The sequence below is a fragment of the Chinchilla lanigera genome, unplaced genomic scaffold (assembly GCF_000276665.1).
Source record: "Chinchilla lanigera isolate Chin_1 unplaced genomic scaffold, ChiLan1.0 scaffold00002, whole genome shotgun sequence".
In the NCBI taxonomy this organism is placed as follows: Eukaryota; Metazoa; Chordata; class Mammalia; order Rodentia; family Chinchillidae; genus Chinchilla; species Chinchilla lanigera.
The window spans coordinates 17094265-17110134 of NW_004955403.1; the positions used below are offsets into that span (position 1 = coordinate 17094265).

The 15870-nt window shown below is 34.5% G+C and overlaps 1 protein-coding gene across 2 annotated transcripts in view; it reads left to right on the forward strand.

The window, feature by feature from the left end:
* Positions 1 to 15870, forward strand: part of Cwc22 (CWC22 spliceosome-associated protein) — a 55331-nt gene that overhangs the window by 23677 nt on the left and 15784 nt on the right. For both annotated transcript variants that reach the window (XM_005373357.2, XM_013512563.1), the window contains exons 6-13: positions 1257 to 1385; positions 5214 to 5382; positions 5730 to 5783; positions 7629 to 7764; positions 7855 to 8061; positions 8150 to 8212; positions 12255 to 12356; positions 13745 to 13826. In XM_005373357.2, coding sequence (XP_005373414.1) covers positions 1257 to 1385; positions 5214 to 5382; positions 5730 to 5783; positions 7629 to 7764; positions 7855 to 8061; positions 8150 to 8212; positions 12255 to 12356; positions 13745 to 13826 — 942 coding nt within the window. The remainder of the gene's footprint in view (positions 1 to 1256; positions 1386 to 5213; positions 5383 to 5729; positions 5784 to 7628; positions 7765 to 7854; positions 8062 to 8149; positions 8213 to 12254; positions 12357 to 13744; positions 13827 to 15870) is intronic.

Below are 15870 nucleotides of genomic sequence, written 5' to 3' on the forward strand. Positions count from 1 at the left end.
TCCTTACCGTCTCCTGGCAGTCCTGAAGGAACATTCTCAGTGCTGGGGTGCTCCTGTTTGCTGGGCCCTGCTCTCAGCAGTGCTCCCTGGAGTGCTGCAGCGATTCGTGGCCTAGAGACTTCGAGAGATCCACAAGTAGAATTCACAAGCTCAATCCAGGATGATGAGGGGGGGAAATGGCACTTTATTTTTACTAATCTCTAAAATTTAGCATCCCTTTCTATTGGGAATATAGGCTACAGACTATAGTATTAATAGACTATTTGTTTCAGATATCTTATATTTGTTTCCGGACATTGCAAATTGCAGTTAGTTTTAGTCTTACCCCCGATCTTATTATTGAATGTGCTAAGAAGTTTATAGAATACTATATCAAGCTGATGTTTTTCATGTTTTGGAAACACCATTTGTAATTCTAGTTATAGTATATACTTCGAGAACCCTACTGGCTTCACCACACTTCCAGAAAGGTGTATGGAACAAAAATGTTTAAGACTTCTTTGAAACTGAAATTGAGTTCCACAGATAAACAATTGTACAAACCATAAAACTTTAGAGCTTTGAAGGAGCATAGACATGGCCAAGTTCAGCCTAAAGAAACCCACTGATGCTAAACAATTCATATAAAAATCAAAGCTGAAAACAGCATAGCATTTAGCTGGTACAGCTGTGGGACTGCTGCATAAATGTAGTCTTTAAAAAATCTTAGAACAGTATTTCAGCCACAGGATTCTGTATGACTTTCTCCTGTTTTTATTACATTTCTTTGTAGTTTAAATCATTTGATTTTGTCTGTTATTTTATGAGAGTTTATAATAAAAGTTTCATTTTTGTGACTTATATTTAGATGCTTCTTATAATTTAAAAATTTTTTAATTGGATTTATTTTAAAAGGCTTCCATTAAAGACAAGTGTAAGTGAAATGTAATGCAAAGTGAGCGTGTATTGAATCTCTCTATAAAGTGTTTTATGTCACGTTGTACATGGACATAAAAAACAAAGCATCCTTCCATATTCTTATATAATCTTACCGTGACATTAAAGGGTAGTGGATGTGTATGTCAGTATTATATATATAGTAAATCAAATGTGGTTTAATGTAATCTGTTTATTCCTATAGTCTTCATATATTTTATAATACTTTGGAATCATTTGTGAAAATCTTAAAAAGAATACTAAATAGTGTTTATGTTCTTAAAGCCTTGCATTATAATTAATGACAGTTTTAATTTTTATTGATATCCATTCTTTTTTAGCTTAGCATACCAGAGGATGAGCTGGGAGGCCCTAAAGAAGTCAATCAATGGTCTTATCAACAAAGTCAACATTTCCAATATAAGTATTATTATCCAAGAGCTTCTTCAAGAAAATATAGTCAGAGGAAGGCAAGTATTAGCCATTTTTATTGTATTTCATAGGAATTTATTGCATTTGATAGTAATTTTTCAAAGAAACATCTACATGAGCAGTAATTGATTCATGTTAAAGGGAAATAACTACTCACTGCTAAAGATTTTGTGGAAGTTTTGCTGAGAAGCTTGGATGTCACATGATTTTGCACAGACATTTGTTTACTGAATACCTCCAATAATTTCAATCCAGAAGGAGTAATGAATATTAAAATATACTACCTCAAACCAGTTTAATGTCTTGAAATTTACATCAGTGTAAATTGTACAGGTAAAAATTATATTTTTGTGATGTACAACGGGATCTTTTGATATATGTACACATTGTAGAATGGCTAAGTCACACTGTTTATTTTATTACCTCACATGCATATTTATTATTGTTATGAGAGCTTTAGCCCTTTTCACATAATGTGGTGTTATTAACTATAGCAGTGATGGCGAACCTTTTAGAGACTGAGTGCCAGACTGCAAGCCAAAACCCACTTACTTATTGCAGAGTGCCAGCACTGCAGTTCAACCCTAATACTGAGGTTTCAGTTTAGGAAAAACAACTCTACAGCAACATGTTTGTCTTAAAAGAAAAACATAGTAACCCATGTGCCATCGATGTACCACCACTGAACTACAGTCACCGTGGTGCACAGTAGATCTCTTGAGCTTGTTCCTCCTCCTGATGAGCACCATCTCCTTGATCCTCCTCTCCAGCCTCTGGTACACTTCCATTTTATTGTTTTTTCTGTAACTTCAACTTTCTTAGGTGCCACACATTAGGGCTGTAAAAAGATACTTGTTTTTCTGCTTTTGGCTTACGTATCTTAATAAAGTATTCTCTTGATGCATTCATACTGTAAGAACTGACAGGATTTTCTTCTTAAGGCTGAATAATTCCATTTTTCTATATGTATATTTATACAACATTTTCTTTATTCATTTCTCAGTGGACACTAAGGTTATTCCGTTGGCTATTGTGAATAACACTGCAACAAATGATACATGTTTCACATAATATTTTCTTATCCTTTGGATATACACGCAGTGGTGGTATTGCTGAATCATGAGAGTTCTAGTTTACTTGTTTGGGAGAACACACTGTTTTCCATACTGGCTGGACTAATGTATATTCCTGTTTATGCTATATCAAGGTTCCCTTTTCTCGTTATCCTTGGCCATACTATATGCCCTTTTACAACAGCCGTTCCAGTAGATGCAAGATGATACCTTACTGTGGTCTTAATTTACATTTCCCGATGATCGATGATGTTGAGCATTTTTTCATTTAACGTTTGATCCTAGGTAATGTCCTCTCTTGAGAAATGTCATTTAGGTCTTTTGCCCATTTATTAAATTGAGTTATACTGTCACTTCTTTGAGTTCCTTATATATTTTGGATATAATCCCCTTGCCAGATGTATGTTTTGTTTTCATTCTCTCAGCCATCTCTTGATTCCATTGGTTGTTTCCTTTGCTGTATAGAAGTTTTCAAGTGATCTGATCCCATTTGTCTATTTTTGCTTCTCTTTCTTGTGTGTTTAGGGTTGTATCCAAAAAGTCATTACCCAAACCATTATCATGGAGCTTTACCCCTAGCAGTTTTACAGTTTTTGGTATACTTAAGTCTTTAATCCATCTTGAGTTGGTTTTTATATATGGTATAAAATTAGGATCTGTTTTTATTCCTGCATTGAGAATCTAGATTTTCTGTCATGATCTATGGACCAGACTGTCTTTTCCCTATTATGTGTTTCAACACCTTTGTCAAAAATCTAGTGGCTGTAAATTCATAGATTTATAGCTTTCTGTTCTGTTCTCTGTTAGTCTCTGTGTCTGTTTTAGCGTGTGCCATTTTGTTTTGATTATTACAGTTTTGTTCTAGATTATAAAGTCTGGTAGAATATACAGTCTTTTTGCTAAAGATTTGACTCTATGGAATCTTTTCTGCTTATATGAATTTTAGAATTTTTTTCTATTTTTGTGAAAAATTAAAATTTTGATAGCCATTGCATTGAATTTATAGGCTGCTTTGGGTAGTATGGACATTTTCACAAGATTTATTATTTCAATCCATGAGCATAGGCTAACTTTCCATTTATTTAAGTATGGTTTCATTATACACCTCTCACCTCATTAGTTAAATTTAATGCTAAGCTTTTGTTGTTGTTGGGGTGCTGTTATAAAGGGGAATATTTTTATTTCTTTTTTGGATAGTTTGTTGTTAGCTTCTAGAAACAAAAGCTACAAATTTTCGTATCCTGCCACTTTCCTGAACTCATTATCAGTTCCAAGGCTTTTTCATGGGTTTTTAGGGTTTTCTGCAGGTAAAATCATGTCTGCACACAGTGACATTGGAACTCCTTTTCAGATTTGTATTGCTTTTGTTTCTCTTGTGGAATTTCTCTGGCTAGGGCTTCTGGTACAGTACTGAGCAGAAGTCATGAGTGTGGGCATCCTTGTCTTGCTCCTGATCTTCGAGGAAAAGTTTTAAGCTTTTTACCATTAAGTACAATGTTAGCTACAGGCTTGTCATTGTAGTCTTTATTCTGTTTTAATTTCTAATGACAGTGAGAAGGGGAATAGGAAAGATGAGCAGTGAAAAGGAAGCAAAAGGTCATCACTTACCGTTTTCTATTAGGTTTTATGCCGTTGTTGTTGTTTTTTTTTAATTTAAAAAACAGAAAACATCCTATATCTAGTACTTCAAAATCTGGGGGCTATTTTCCATTGTCATGTCACATTACCCTGATTTATCATCTTAGAAAAAGCAAAAATGAAAACCTGAGGTGATAAATTAAGTATAGCATATTGTACAGATATGAAAAGTTGATCAAGAGAAGATGTCCACTGTCCTCAAAGACAGGCAGAGCCCTCCCCATGTTAGACAGAAAATAACAGAGTTAGAGCGTTTGAAGGATTATTTACAGTCTCATAATTTATAGGCTAGGTTCACTTTCATTCTCATACCTAAACCTAGTTCGTAAGATTTTCCCTACCTTTTCACAATCCAATAATTATTTGTCATTATATTTCAAAAAATAACTTGAGTTACTTCATCTTGTATCTCCCTTTTCTCATCAATATGCATATAAAAATGTGACCAATTTGAAGTGTTGAGTAGGTGTCTTTTATTTTCCTGTCATTATTTAAATTTTGCAGTGATTATCTTATGCTTATTTCTATAGGAGTATTCCAGACCTTTTTTACTACTCTAAAATTAAACTTAGGGATGAAAACAGCGAAAATTTGTTTTTAATCACAAAATTATTTTTATATTAGTGATAGACCTACAGTTGAAACTTTGTGTTTTCTGGATTTGGTACTTTAGCTTCACTTTTTTGAAAGTGTTGAGTATTATTTTTGTGAACTTTTTAAAATCCTGAAATTCAGGATTAGGTATAGCAGTAGGATTGGGATCAAAGGAATTATTTGGAAAGAGAAAATCTTAGTAAGAAAATTGTTGTGAGGGGCTGGGGATTTAGCTCAGCGGCAAAGCGCCTGCCCGGCAAGCACAAGGTCGTGAGTTCGGTTCCCGGTACCGGAGAAAAACCAAAAAAAAAAAAAAAAAAAAAAAAAAAAAAAAAAAATTGTTGTGAAATCTCATTCTGTTGTACAAATGCACAAAATCAAATTTTGTTTTCTCAAAAGCATTTTTATTTATTAGTAGATAAACTCATTTCCTACATAGAGTAGTAAAACTTTAGTCCTTACTTAGCTATTATGATTGTTTACAAGGAATAATGTTACTGGATTTTAAATATCTTCTCCTAGTTAAGTTGTTTTTTGCTCCTTTTTATTCTTTTTAAACAGAGGACTGCTGTCCAGATCTGTTTTACAAGCACAGAGTGCGTCTCCAATCTTCACGCATGTTTATGCAGCATTGGTGGCAATTATCAACTCAAAATTTCCACAAATTGGAGAATTAATCCTCAAGAGGTTAATTCTTAATTTTCGAAAAGGCTATCGAAGAAATGATAAGGTATATATGAATGGCTTAGTAAGTAGACTGTGACATAGGGGTAGACCAGCAAACCAGTGTCGACAAAAGTAAGCAATGCAGATTTCTGTGTAGGAATGCTTATTAAATACTGTACTTCACAGTAATTTTTGTTGTTCTGTTGCATATGCTCTGGCCACTACTGAGTGCTGAGCCTGATAGCTATTACTGTAGACCAACGGTTACATAGTATTGGCACTATTTCACATTACTTTCATTAAAATTATCTTCGTGTGTTACTGTTTTAAGAGTGTCTTAGTAGATTCTGTAGAAAAATGAAAATTGGTTTTAGTATGTGGATTAACTTTGTGCTTACTTTCATTTTTCAGCAACTTTGTCTGACTGCTTCAAAATTTGTGGCACATCTTATTAACCAAAATGTGGTAAGAAATTAACATCCAAATGTATTCCTGTTCATTGGCATTAGGCCATGGGCTTGATGCCGCTTGAGTGATACATCTGTTTTTGTTTTGATTTATAGTACTTGGCAAGTACTGCTAATATTTTAATAAATGCATCTATTATTTTTAAATAGAGCAGTCACAATAATTTTAGGTATTTCTTCAAATTGATCTAACTCAATACCTGGTGACTTGACTACAAAGGAGTTTTTCAAAGGATGCAATCCAGTCCTTTCCTAAAGCAGTGAAGGTTCTATCTTCACTCTTCTCTCTATGCCTGCTATTCCTGAGACCCTAATAAGTAGCTGGAGAAAACTTCAGCCTTCCAGCTACATAGATACAGTCCTGTGTTTTTAGTGAGTTTATAAAATATAGGGAATTAATTTTAATCTTTTCAAAATGCAAATAGCTTTACTTTTTCCACCTCTTTCTCTATACCTGGCATTCATGAGAACCTAAGAAATCTTATTCACTGTTCTACCAAAAGAAGGAAATAACTCTGCCTTGGAAATAGATATTTATATATTATAGTAAATTAAATAATTTTAGTGTTTTAAGTGCAGATAACAGGTTTTTTATTTTCTATTCATCTGCTATTTTGTTGGGTTCAATTTAATTTCTGTCTAATCTTGAAAAAGTATAAAATTTTTTGTTTATACTCAAGGGTGTTTTTCAGTTATATGTTATATATTATCATTTTTAATGTACTAGCTGCATATGAGAAGAATTTTGAAGTTATACTGAGTTTTTTTTGTTAAAATTTTAATTCTTCTTTCTAATGTCTATTCTTAGAGATCTTTTAGATTTTAACTTATCATATTACAAAGATAACTTACTATTCAAGCCTGTGGAAATTTAATTTTACATACCTGTAATGGCAGAGGTGTTTCTGGTTTACATAATGTGAGTGATGTTACACTTACATTAGAGAGTTCTGGTATTACATAAAACAGTTAAACAGCATTTTGCCTCTTCCCTACTAGGTACAGGGCAGCATTTTCTTGTTAGTAATGAAGGTATTTTGACAGCCCTTCTCCGACCACAAGATGTTCAGACTGTTTTTGATGTTATGCATAGTGTGAAGAAGATATTATCCTGAGTTGAGATTTGGACTTCTTCCCTCTCTGTCTCAAATAAGTGTCTGAGCTACAAAGGCATTTGGATAGCATTTTGAACATTCTTCTACTTTATTTTCTTCTCACAGTAGAGCTGCTCTATAGAAATTTATTCCCCACTGTACCTGGCACTGTATATAAATATTAATTTTTGAACATGGCCATGTAGTTTGTGTTCACTTAAAATGAATATTCAAAGCTGTTGCTGTTATCAAAAAATTGTTATTTTGTGATAAAATTAACAGGAAAAGAGTAGTATGAAAAGAATTGTATTACTATTCCATATTTATGGATTATTGAAATAATTATCATTAATAATTAGTGCATGATTTTTAATTTATAGTTTGAGTTCATGGCATTTCCTTTATGTAGTATCTAGAATATTTTTTCTGAGGGTAACTCAAATAATTATATTCAGTATATAGTAAGTTAAGATTTTAGGATAATTTGTAAATTCTTAGTGGACACATAATGAAAGTGTTGATCCAGATTTCTTTTTTTTTTTGGTACCGGGAATCGAACTCAGGACCTTGGATTTGCCAGACAGGCACTTGTGCCACTGAGCTATATCCCTGGCCCCAACACATAACGAAAGTGATAGAAAAATTGTATCATATGAGCAAAACAGGTTTACTAATTTTTTAAATTACCAACAGTAGGATAATACACAAAAAAAATTTGCTCTCTTCCATATCTCTGCATTCTTCGTAAGGCACATGAAGTTTTATGCTTAGAGATGCTCACTTTGCTCCTGGAAAGACCAACAGATGACAGTGTTGAAGTGGCTATTGGTTTTCTCAAGGAATGTGGCCTCAAACTAACACAGGTGTCGCCAAGAGGCATCAATGGTCAGTGTATACTCTTGGTTCGTTTATACCTACATATTTTTATTAGGGAATTGTGGACTATATGGCTTACTTTATTGTTTTTGCATTTAGCTATCTTTGAACGCCTCCGAAACATTCTGCATGAATCTGAAATTGACAAAAGAGTTCAGTATATGATTGAAGTGATGTTTGCTGTGCGGAAGGATGGATTCAAGGACCACCCGGTCATCCTAGAAGGACTCGACTTAGTTGAAGAAGACGATCAGTTCACCCATATGCTCCCTTTGGAGGATGACTATAATCCAGAAGATGTCCTTAGTAAGCCTGGGGAGTGAGGGGTAAGAAACGGGGCACCAACAGATAGAAATACAGAAAATAAACACAACTTTTCATTTATTTTTTTAAGATGTTTTCAAGATGGATCCTAATTTTATGGAGAATGAAGAAAAGTACAAAGCTATTAAGAAGGGTATGTAAAATTTTATATAATAATTTATTTTGGATAAGTAGAAAAAAATTGGGATAGTTATATAACACCGATAGAAAGGACGATATATAGTTTGCAGGTCCTGACCCAGTGAAATCTGCTCTTGTGCAGCTCTTCTCTTCACTGTTGCTTTATGTGTTATTTTCCCTTGTAGAATGTACTTGTGGTTTACTTCATTCTGAGTGACTTTGTCATCGCTCTCTTCTCTTCCTCTAGTTAAGGTATACAACTCTTAAGTCTCCCCACTCTTTAGAAATATTCAGATTACCAGTGACCCTTACTTCATTTCTTTATCAGTTACAGTCTGCGCCAGTTTGATACTCAGTGTATTTGTTATACTTTATTGTAAAGGCTATATGCTTTATTATCTCTTGAAGTCAGGTAATATTCTAATAGCCTTAATCACAATATTTGTTGCCTCATAACTTGGTAAATTGATAATAATTATTTGTGCATGTTGTTAGTGCTGTATAAGCAATAACTTCAGACAAATTCTGGTTTCTGTTTTTCTTGACATTACTAACTAAATGACCTGGAACAAGTTACTTGTTTGATGTAAGAGTAAGTGTTACTTGTTGCTAGAAGGATAAAGAAAATGTTTTATATGTGCTTTATATTGCCAGAGAAGCAGTCAGACAGTGATAATTATTATTACTATTGGTATTTTTTTCTTAAAGTTACTATCTCAGCCTACTTAAACTAGCTCTTTGAGTTCATTTTCTGGGAGCTGTGATGCTGCTTGAGCAGTCTTCACTGCTGTGGAAGCTCCTGAGAAGAGAGAGCAGAAGCACACTTGGTCTTTGCCATTTCCTGTGCTATAGTACCCTAAAACTGTGGTACAATATGCAGGTTCCTCTTCTAGATGCTAATTTCTTCGTAGCACTTCACTGCCGCTGGCCAGATTCCTTTGTTGTGTTTTCCAAACAAGAACTCCTTAAGCCTATTTTGCATTCTTTTCTTATAAACTTCTTTTTCTATAGTGTCCCTAAAAGGTGCCAAATGGTTTTTCTGAAATTATTACACCTAATAGGATCTCTTTTTTAAACTTGCAAATTCACTATCCATTTCCTTAAGTCCAGGCAGTTGGCCAATACCTGGAATACAGTACTTTATTACAGCAGTTCTCAAATTCTTTGGCCTAAGATCTCTACTTAACACTTGAAAATTATTGTGAACTCTAAACAGCTTCTGATTATGTGAGTTGTGTCTATTGACATTTTCTGTTTTAAGAAATTAAACCTGCAAATTTAAAAGAATAGTAACTCATGTCAAAATAATGTAAAACTAGTGCATATTAATATAAATTACATTAATATAAATTACATTTTTATGCAGATAATTATAAGACTAAGAAATTTCATGAGAACGGCCTATTCTAATTCACTGTCTAGCCTCATATAGATATCTGTTAGAAATGGGAGCAGTGCTTTTATATCTTTTCAGATAGATAAATATATTCTTGATATTACACCAATATTTAACAATAAGTCGTTTCTAAGATTAATTTTGCTTGAAATCTAAAATAACAACAATGGATTTTCATACACTGTTAGATTAAAATCCCTTGGTATGTCACTTTCAGTAGCTCTTAAAGCCAGGCATGGTTCTGTAACATGTTGAATTAGTCATTTAGAAAATGCTGATTCACTGAGTTATGCACATCTTCTAACTGTTAATACATTAACATTATCAGAGTCAGATTAACATGTAATACACTATCAAGAAATCACATTTGTTAATATTACCACCAGTCTCATCAGAAAAACCAAGCTCAAAAGAGTGGTTTCAGGTTTCCAAAACTGAAATTGTTTCATGAAAATTTGAATTTTTTTCATGGTGGCAAATTTACTGTTTTCTTTGAGGTGACACTTTGTTTACATTTGTGAAAATGTCCGCCAGATGCCTAAGAACTATATATTTGTATATTCATTTTTTTAAGTACCAATTTCTAACAGTAGCTCATTCGTCATGCAAGTCAGGCAGCCACTCCAGGCCTTGTCTTTAAGGTCGCCGTCATCCCTGCACGTCTGTACTTAACAGTACTGCATATGTGAACTTGCTGTTTTGTCACTCAGATTCAGGTAAAGGCCTAGTCTCAAGAAATGAGATTTAATAAAATTAACGTTTTATGTGTTCATCAAGGACATTTTAAGTGGAATGGCTTTTTCTAAGTGCAAGTGTGGCGGTAAGGATGCATTGCCTGTTAGTGCAGTTTGGAGTCTTAATTTGTGCTTGGTTTAGTTTTAACCCCCACTGCTTTGAATAATCATCACAGATATCAACACAGTGAAAAGCCATATAATGCGCAGGGATTATCAGGAAAATGGTTTTGTCCTCACAGACCACCTGACAGTGCTCAGAGATCCCCCAAGGACTCACAGACCAATCTTTGAAACCACTGCCATACTCATTTAATGAAATCCACTTGTCATTGCCAAAGTGATTTCAATAAGTAGATTCTAAAGTGGACAGAATAGAAGAGGATGATGTAAATGACTAGACAATTCATTTGACCTTCATTCTTTCAGAGAATGTTGTAGAGTTGGCATTTAAAAAAATGGCCACAGCAGGAAATGAGCACAGCTTTAGTAATTAGCACCTTAGAGTGACCCAGGTGTACTTGTGTTTTAGGCTTACAGCATTTGGGAAAACAGCAGGAGTGCCTGTCTTCCTACTATTGAATACTAAATAATTCCTACTTTAAAATCTGTCTGAACTATGTTGCATAATAAACTACACAGTTCAGATTATTTTTGAAGGCACATTTGTTAGAAATGTGCTTAAGGAGACTATATATTAGATAAGGGCGAATGAACAACTCAGCCTAAAAATGAGTTCTCCCAAAAACTTCATATTAAGAGCTTACTGGTTATAACTGTGATGCAAAAGTAAAATGTTGGCCAGGTTTGCAAAATTTCTTTTCAGGTTAACAGAATCTAATTAGGCAAAGACTAATTTTTTTAGTTCTTCTCCTTTGTTTACTGTTAACATAAGGACTGTCTTGATGTAGTCTTTTATAAAAACCACTGTTTTCAGCTCTTTCTAAATATGGGCTATATTTCAAGAAGGAATAGCCCAATAAAGTGATATTCTTTCCGATCTTCTTAGACTGTTAAACTTTTTAGTTTTATATATGAAAAATCTTTGCCTTGATTGTAACTTTCAGTGTAATAAGTATACATAGTAATAAGGATATCACTGCTATGTATCTAAAATGTAGGTAAATTATGCAGGTACTCTGCCTTTGTCTTTCTAAGTACATTCTTATACTAAATTTCTGTCCACTGGCCCTGTATCCATCCTTAGTTTTTCATAATAGATTGTCTTCTTTCTTGCAATGAGATAAAATTAGCACTTCCAAGTGCTAGCTCCCTTTGTTTTTTCTTTTTTTTTTTTTCCAGTGCTCTTACTCTTTGGAAAACCTTTATCTACTTTTCCTTTGTTCTTTTCATCACGTCCTTGTTTTTCATGGCCACATTTTAGGGGACAGAAAAATGATACGTGTGACTCTCCCTAATTAAATAGGTTGTAATGTTTGATGACCAGCTAGTCAGTGACAGGAGGCTGGTATGTTTTGCTGCACTGAGACACAATATCTGACACCCAAAACAGAAGAAGAGAGGTTTAATTTGCTTAGGGTGTCTTTACAGTCCTTGGAGTCTGAGGGCCTAAGGTGGAGACTTACTGCTGGAAGGGTACGGCGGCTCAGAACTGCTGAGGTGATGGTGGGTGGTGGGGAAGCAGAGCAGGGGCCTAGTGCCAGAGTGGACGGGGTGAGGGGCCAGATGTAGACCCCAAGGCCACACCTTCGGGACTCAGCCAGACGCATCCTAGAAGTGTGCTGTGTCTGTCCCTGGGCGATCCTAAAGTCAGTCAAGCTGAACTCCACTCTAACCTCCATAACTGGCAAATCCTTCTAACACCATGGGTTTCACTGAACCGGGAATTATCTTCTCAGAGTAAGACACATGGACGTCATTTGCCCCCATTAATTTTTTTTCCCTCAACCTCCTCTCTCTCACAGAAATACTTGATGAAGGAGATAGTGATTCAAACACAGACCAAGATGCAGGAAGTAGTGAAGAGGAAGAGGAAGAAGAGGAAGAAGAAGGAGAAGAAGATGAAGGTAAAGTTGTCGCTTGTTCAAGTAATACTGTAGGATACTCTGCAATTTATTCTCATGTAATATTGTCCATGTTTCTCAGACTGTTAGAGGGCTTGGGAAGGTGGTTCTCGCACCCAGTGAGAGGAGACTGAGGGTACTGTTAAAGACCCTGCGAGTCACAGGACGGCCTGCCACCAAGTGTTAGTACAGGTGCCAGTGCCAGCGCTGCCGAGAGTGAGGATTGTGCTGTGAAAGTGTTAGGCAGGAAAGTGCGCTCTCGAACATCAGCATAACTTCAGTTTGCATTTTATATCTTCGAGTATATTGGGAACAAGAGAACGGGTCCGTGCATGTTGAACGCGTGTGGTTGATATAACCCTGGCAATAATGTGGATGAGTAGATATTTGCTATTCATTTGCCAAAATAGGGTGGGGAGCCAAAAGCTGTATTTATATAGCGGCAGGCATGATGCTCTTCCTCTTCAGCTTTGATTGCATCATTTCACAGAGAAATAAGCTTAGAATTTTACGTTGGTCATACTCAGGAAATACGTCAGAACATATGTAGACTCATTATTTATGTGGATTATATATTTGAAAATATTGAAAGGGTATCTTTTAAGACACTGTATTTTATTTTAGTTCTATCTTATAGTGTAGTAGTTGTTCTATAACAACGTTAAAAAAAGTTTTTTCCTCAACATTTTATTAAAATCATCTAATTATCCACATACTACTATGTTTTACTTTAAAATTTTCTTTTTTTATATGGAAATACTGAGGAAATATGTGTAAGGAAACCTTTCATGCATTCGATAAGGGAAATTTTTGAGAAATATAAACATATAATATGGACTCATTCACAGTCCAGTGATTATTGAGTAGATCCATTTGTAAACTGAGTTTCTGCTTGTAATTATTAAAATATTTATAAATTTAGAAATGATACTTTCCTAAACAAAAGTATTACTACAGCCTTTTATAAACTTTTCTTTTTTTCTTTTTAAGACAGAATTTCACTGTTCAAGTTAGGCTGGCCTTGAACTCACTTTGTAGCCCAGGCTGGCCTTGAACTTGCAGTGATCCTCCTGCCTCAGCCTCCAGAGTGCTGGGATTACAGGCATGTGCCACTATGCCCGGCTTTATATAGTATTTAAATGAGCAGGTTGTACACAAAGAAAACTAGTTTTCTTGGCTAGGTTCTAGATTTTGAGCTAATCAAATGATATGGCAAAAGACTTGAAGTTATCTTTAATTCTGTAAATACTAATTTACATAGTATAAAGGAGTGTTTCTGTTATTAAAGCTGAGAGACTCTAAGTAAATGTACGGAAAATATGCAGAGATATATTTCATTTCTTCATGTTTGTTTTTTAGTTCTGTAATTAATTTTTTTTTTTTTTTTTCAGGACAAAAAGTAACAATTCATGACAAAACAGAAATTAACCTAGTCTCATTTCGTCGTACCATATACCTCGCTATTCAGTCAAGGTGAGACACCAGAGCTTAGTTGTGTGTGTTTGTTTGCTTGGTAAGCAAAGGATAAGGTAATCAAGGGTGCAATTTAAAATCCGCTAACAGATTTTAGACAGCATTTCAACCTTCTTTGTTTACTTACCTCTCTACCATTCTGTGTCAAAATTCTTAGGTCCACACTTGACTCTTAAAGAGTGAATTATCTCTACTTATTTGGGGGTGTAGTTGTATTACATAGTTAAATGATGGTTTTTGTTTTTTAATCTGTCATTTCTTATACTGAATACTAACAACACCCTGAAAATAACTCTGTATTAAAAACTAACAGAGAAGCACTATTATGATGACTTTGGGATGTTGATTTACTGTGCAGGGGGAATGAATGTAAATGGAATAGAAATTAGACATGGGAAGGTTTCAAAGACCCTTTGATGTAGTATCAAGTAAGAATTACTATGACGGTATGAAAACAACATCTATTTTCTTTGAAGTCTGGTTTTGAAGCTCAGCAAATGAGAGTGTTGCGTGGTTATGTTTGCCCATTTTGTGTGCATATCAACCTATTGATTTACTGCACACATGTTTACATTTTACACTGGGGAGTATTTTCTTAGGTTTGTTTTGGAGCTACGTTCTGTATTTTTCCATTAGTGTGATGTCATAGCAATAATGATTCATAAGTAGGAGTCATCTTGTTTTCATTCTGTCTGAAACTTTTTGGCTTTAGATTCATCTTCAAATAGAGGACATTATATAGTAGAACATTGGTTAGAGTTGTTTTGGTTTATCCTTACCTATTTCTTCTCCTTTCACATGAAAATAAAACTTAAATTTTTTTTCATATAACCTTAATATAGAAGATGATACATTTTATTATAGGTATATATGCTTAAATAGAGTTTGACCTGTCATTTGTTTGTCCTTTTAGAAAAACCCAACAGTAATACACGTTTGAGAAGCAGATTTACTATTCTAATGTTGCTATTAACATTAATTTGGAGAAGTCACAGTAGAGCGCTTTCAATAATTATTTACAAGAAAGCCTTTTCTGTTAAGTTAACCTTAATTGTAATCTCTGAATCACAAAAAAAGATTCAAAAAATGAAAGCCCTTTGTGGTGGTATCCATCCTAGTTGCAGTACCTACCACCCACCTTATATATTAGTATTCGTTGGGTTCCGGCCCCTAAATGTCTAGTTGAAAAAGAAGAATGACATATGACAAAGGTTGCTATTCTTAAAACTTCATATATTAGAGAAGAAGCACAGAAGAGTTCAGTAGACAAGTGCTTAAAGGGCGTGGCTGCATGCTCACTTTGGCGCTGCGCTTGTTAAAGGACTTGGATGGGAGATTTGTATAATGATGAAGAAAAACATGATAAAAATGTTAGTAGTCAAGTATCTGTGCAAAGAGGTCCTGTTATTGGTTATTAATTTAGCTGAGGTGGCTTAGTTTTTTTAAGGCAATGTTATTCAGTCTTGATTTGTGAGGTACAAATATTATTGGTGGCAAATATTGTTAGCTTTTTTTAGTTAAATCCTTTATGGAACAACTTTTTGAAATGTGTGTCAGGGGCTTATTATCCATGACATTTGACTCTTTCATTTTTATATTTCCCAAAGAAATATTGATAGAGAATTATATACAGAATTGTTCAGTGTAAAAAATGGAGACAATCATTGTCTAAGATAAACAGTCCAAATGTTCACTTTCTGCTACCATTGAAAATTAGGTTAATGGTGATATGTTATAAATTTGGGCAGATGGTCTGATAGAGAACTGTGCTATTCCAGCCTAGACAACTTAGTGAGATTCTTCCTGAAAATTGAAAATATAAAAATAGCTGGGACTTTAGTGTGAAGGCCCTAAGCTCAATCCTCATTATAAAACCCCTCCCCCCCAAAAAAGTTAGCAAGTACTCTGCCACTGAGGTACATCCACAGCCTGTATTTTGTTTTGTTTTGTGTTTGAAACAGTGTCTCACTGTGTAGCTCATGCTAGCTTTGAATTCATTATGTAGTCACTATGCCCTTGAACTCACTGAGATCCTCCTGCCTCA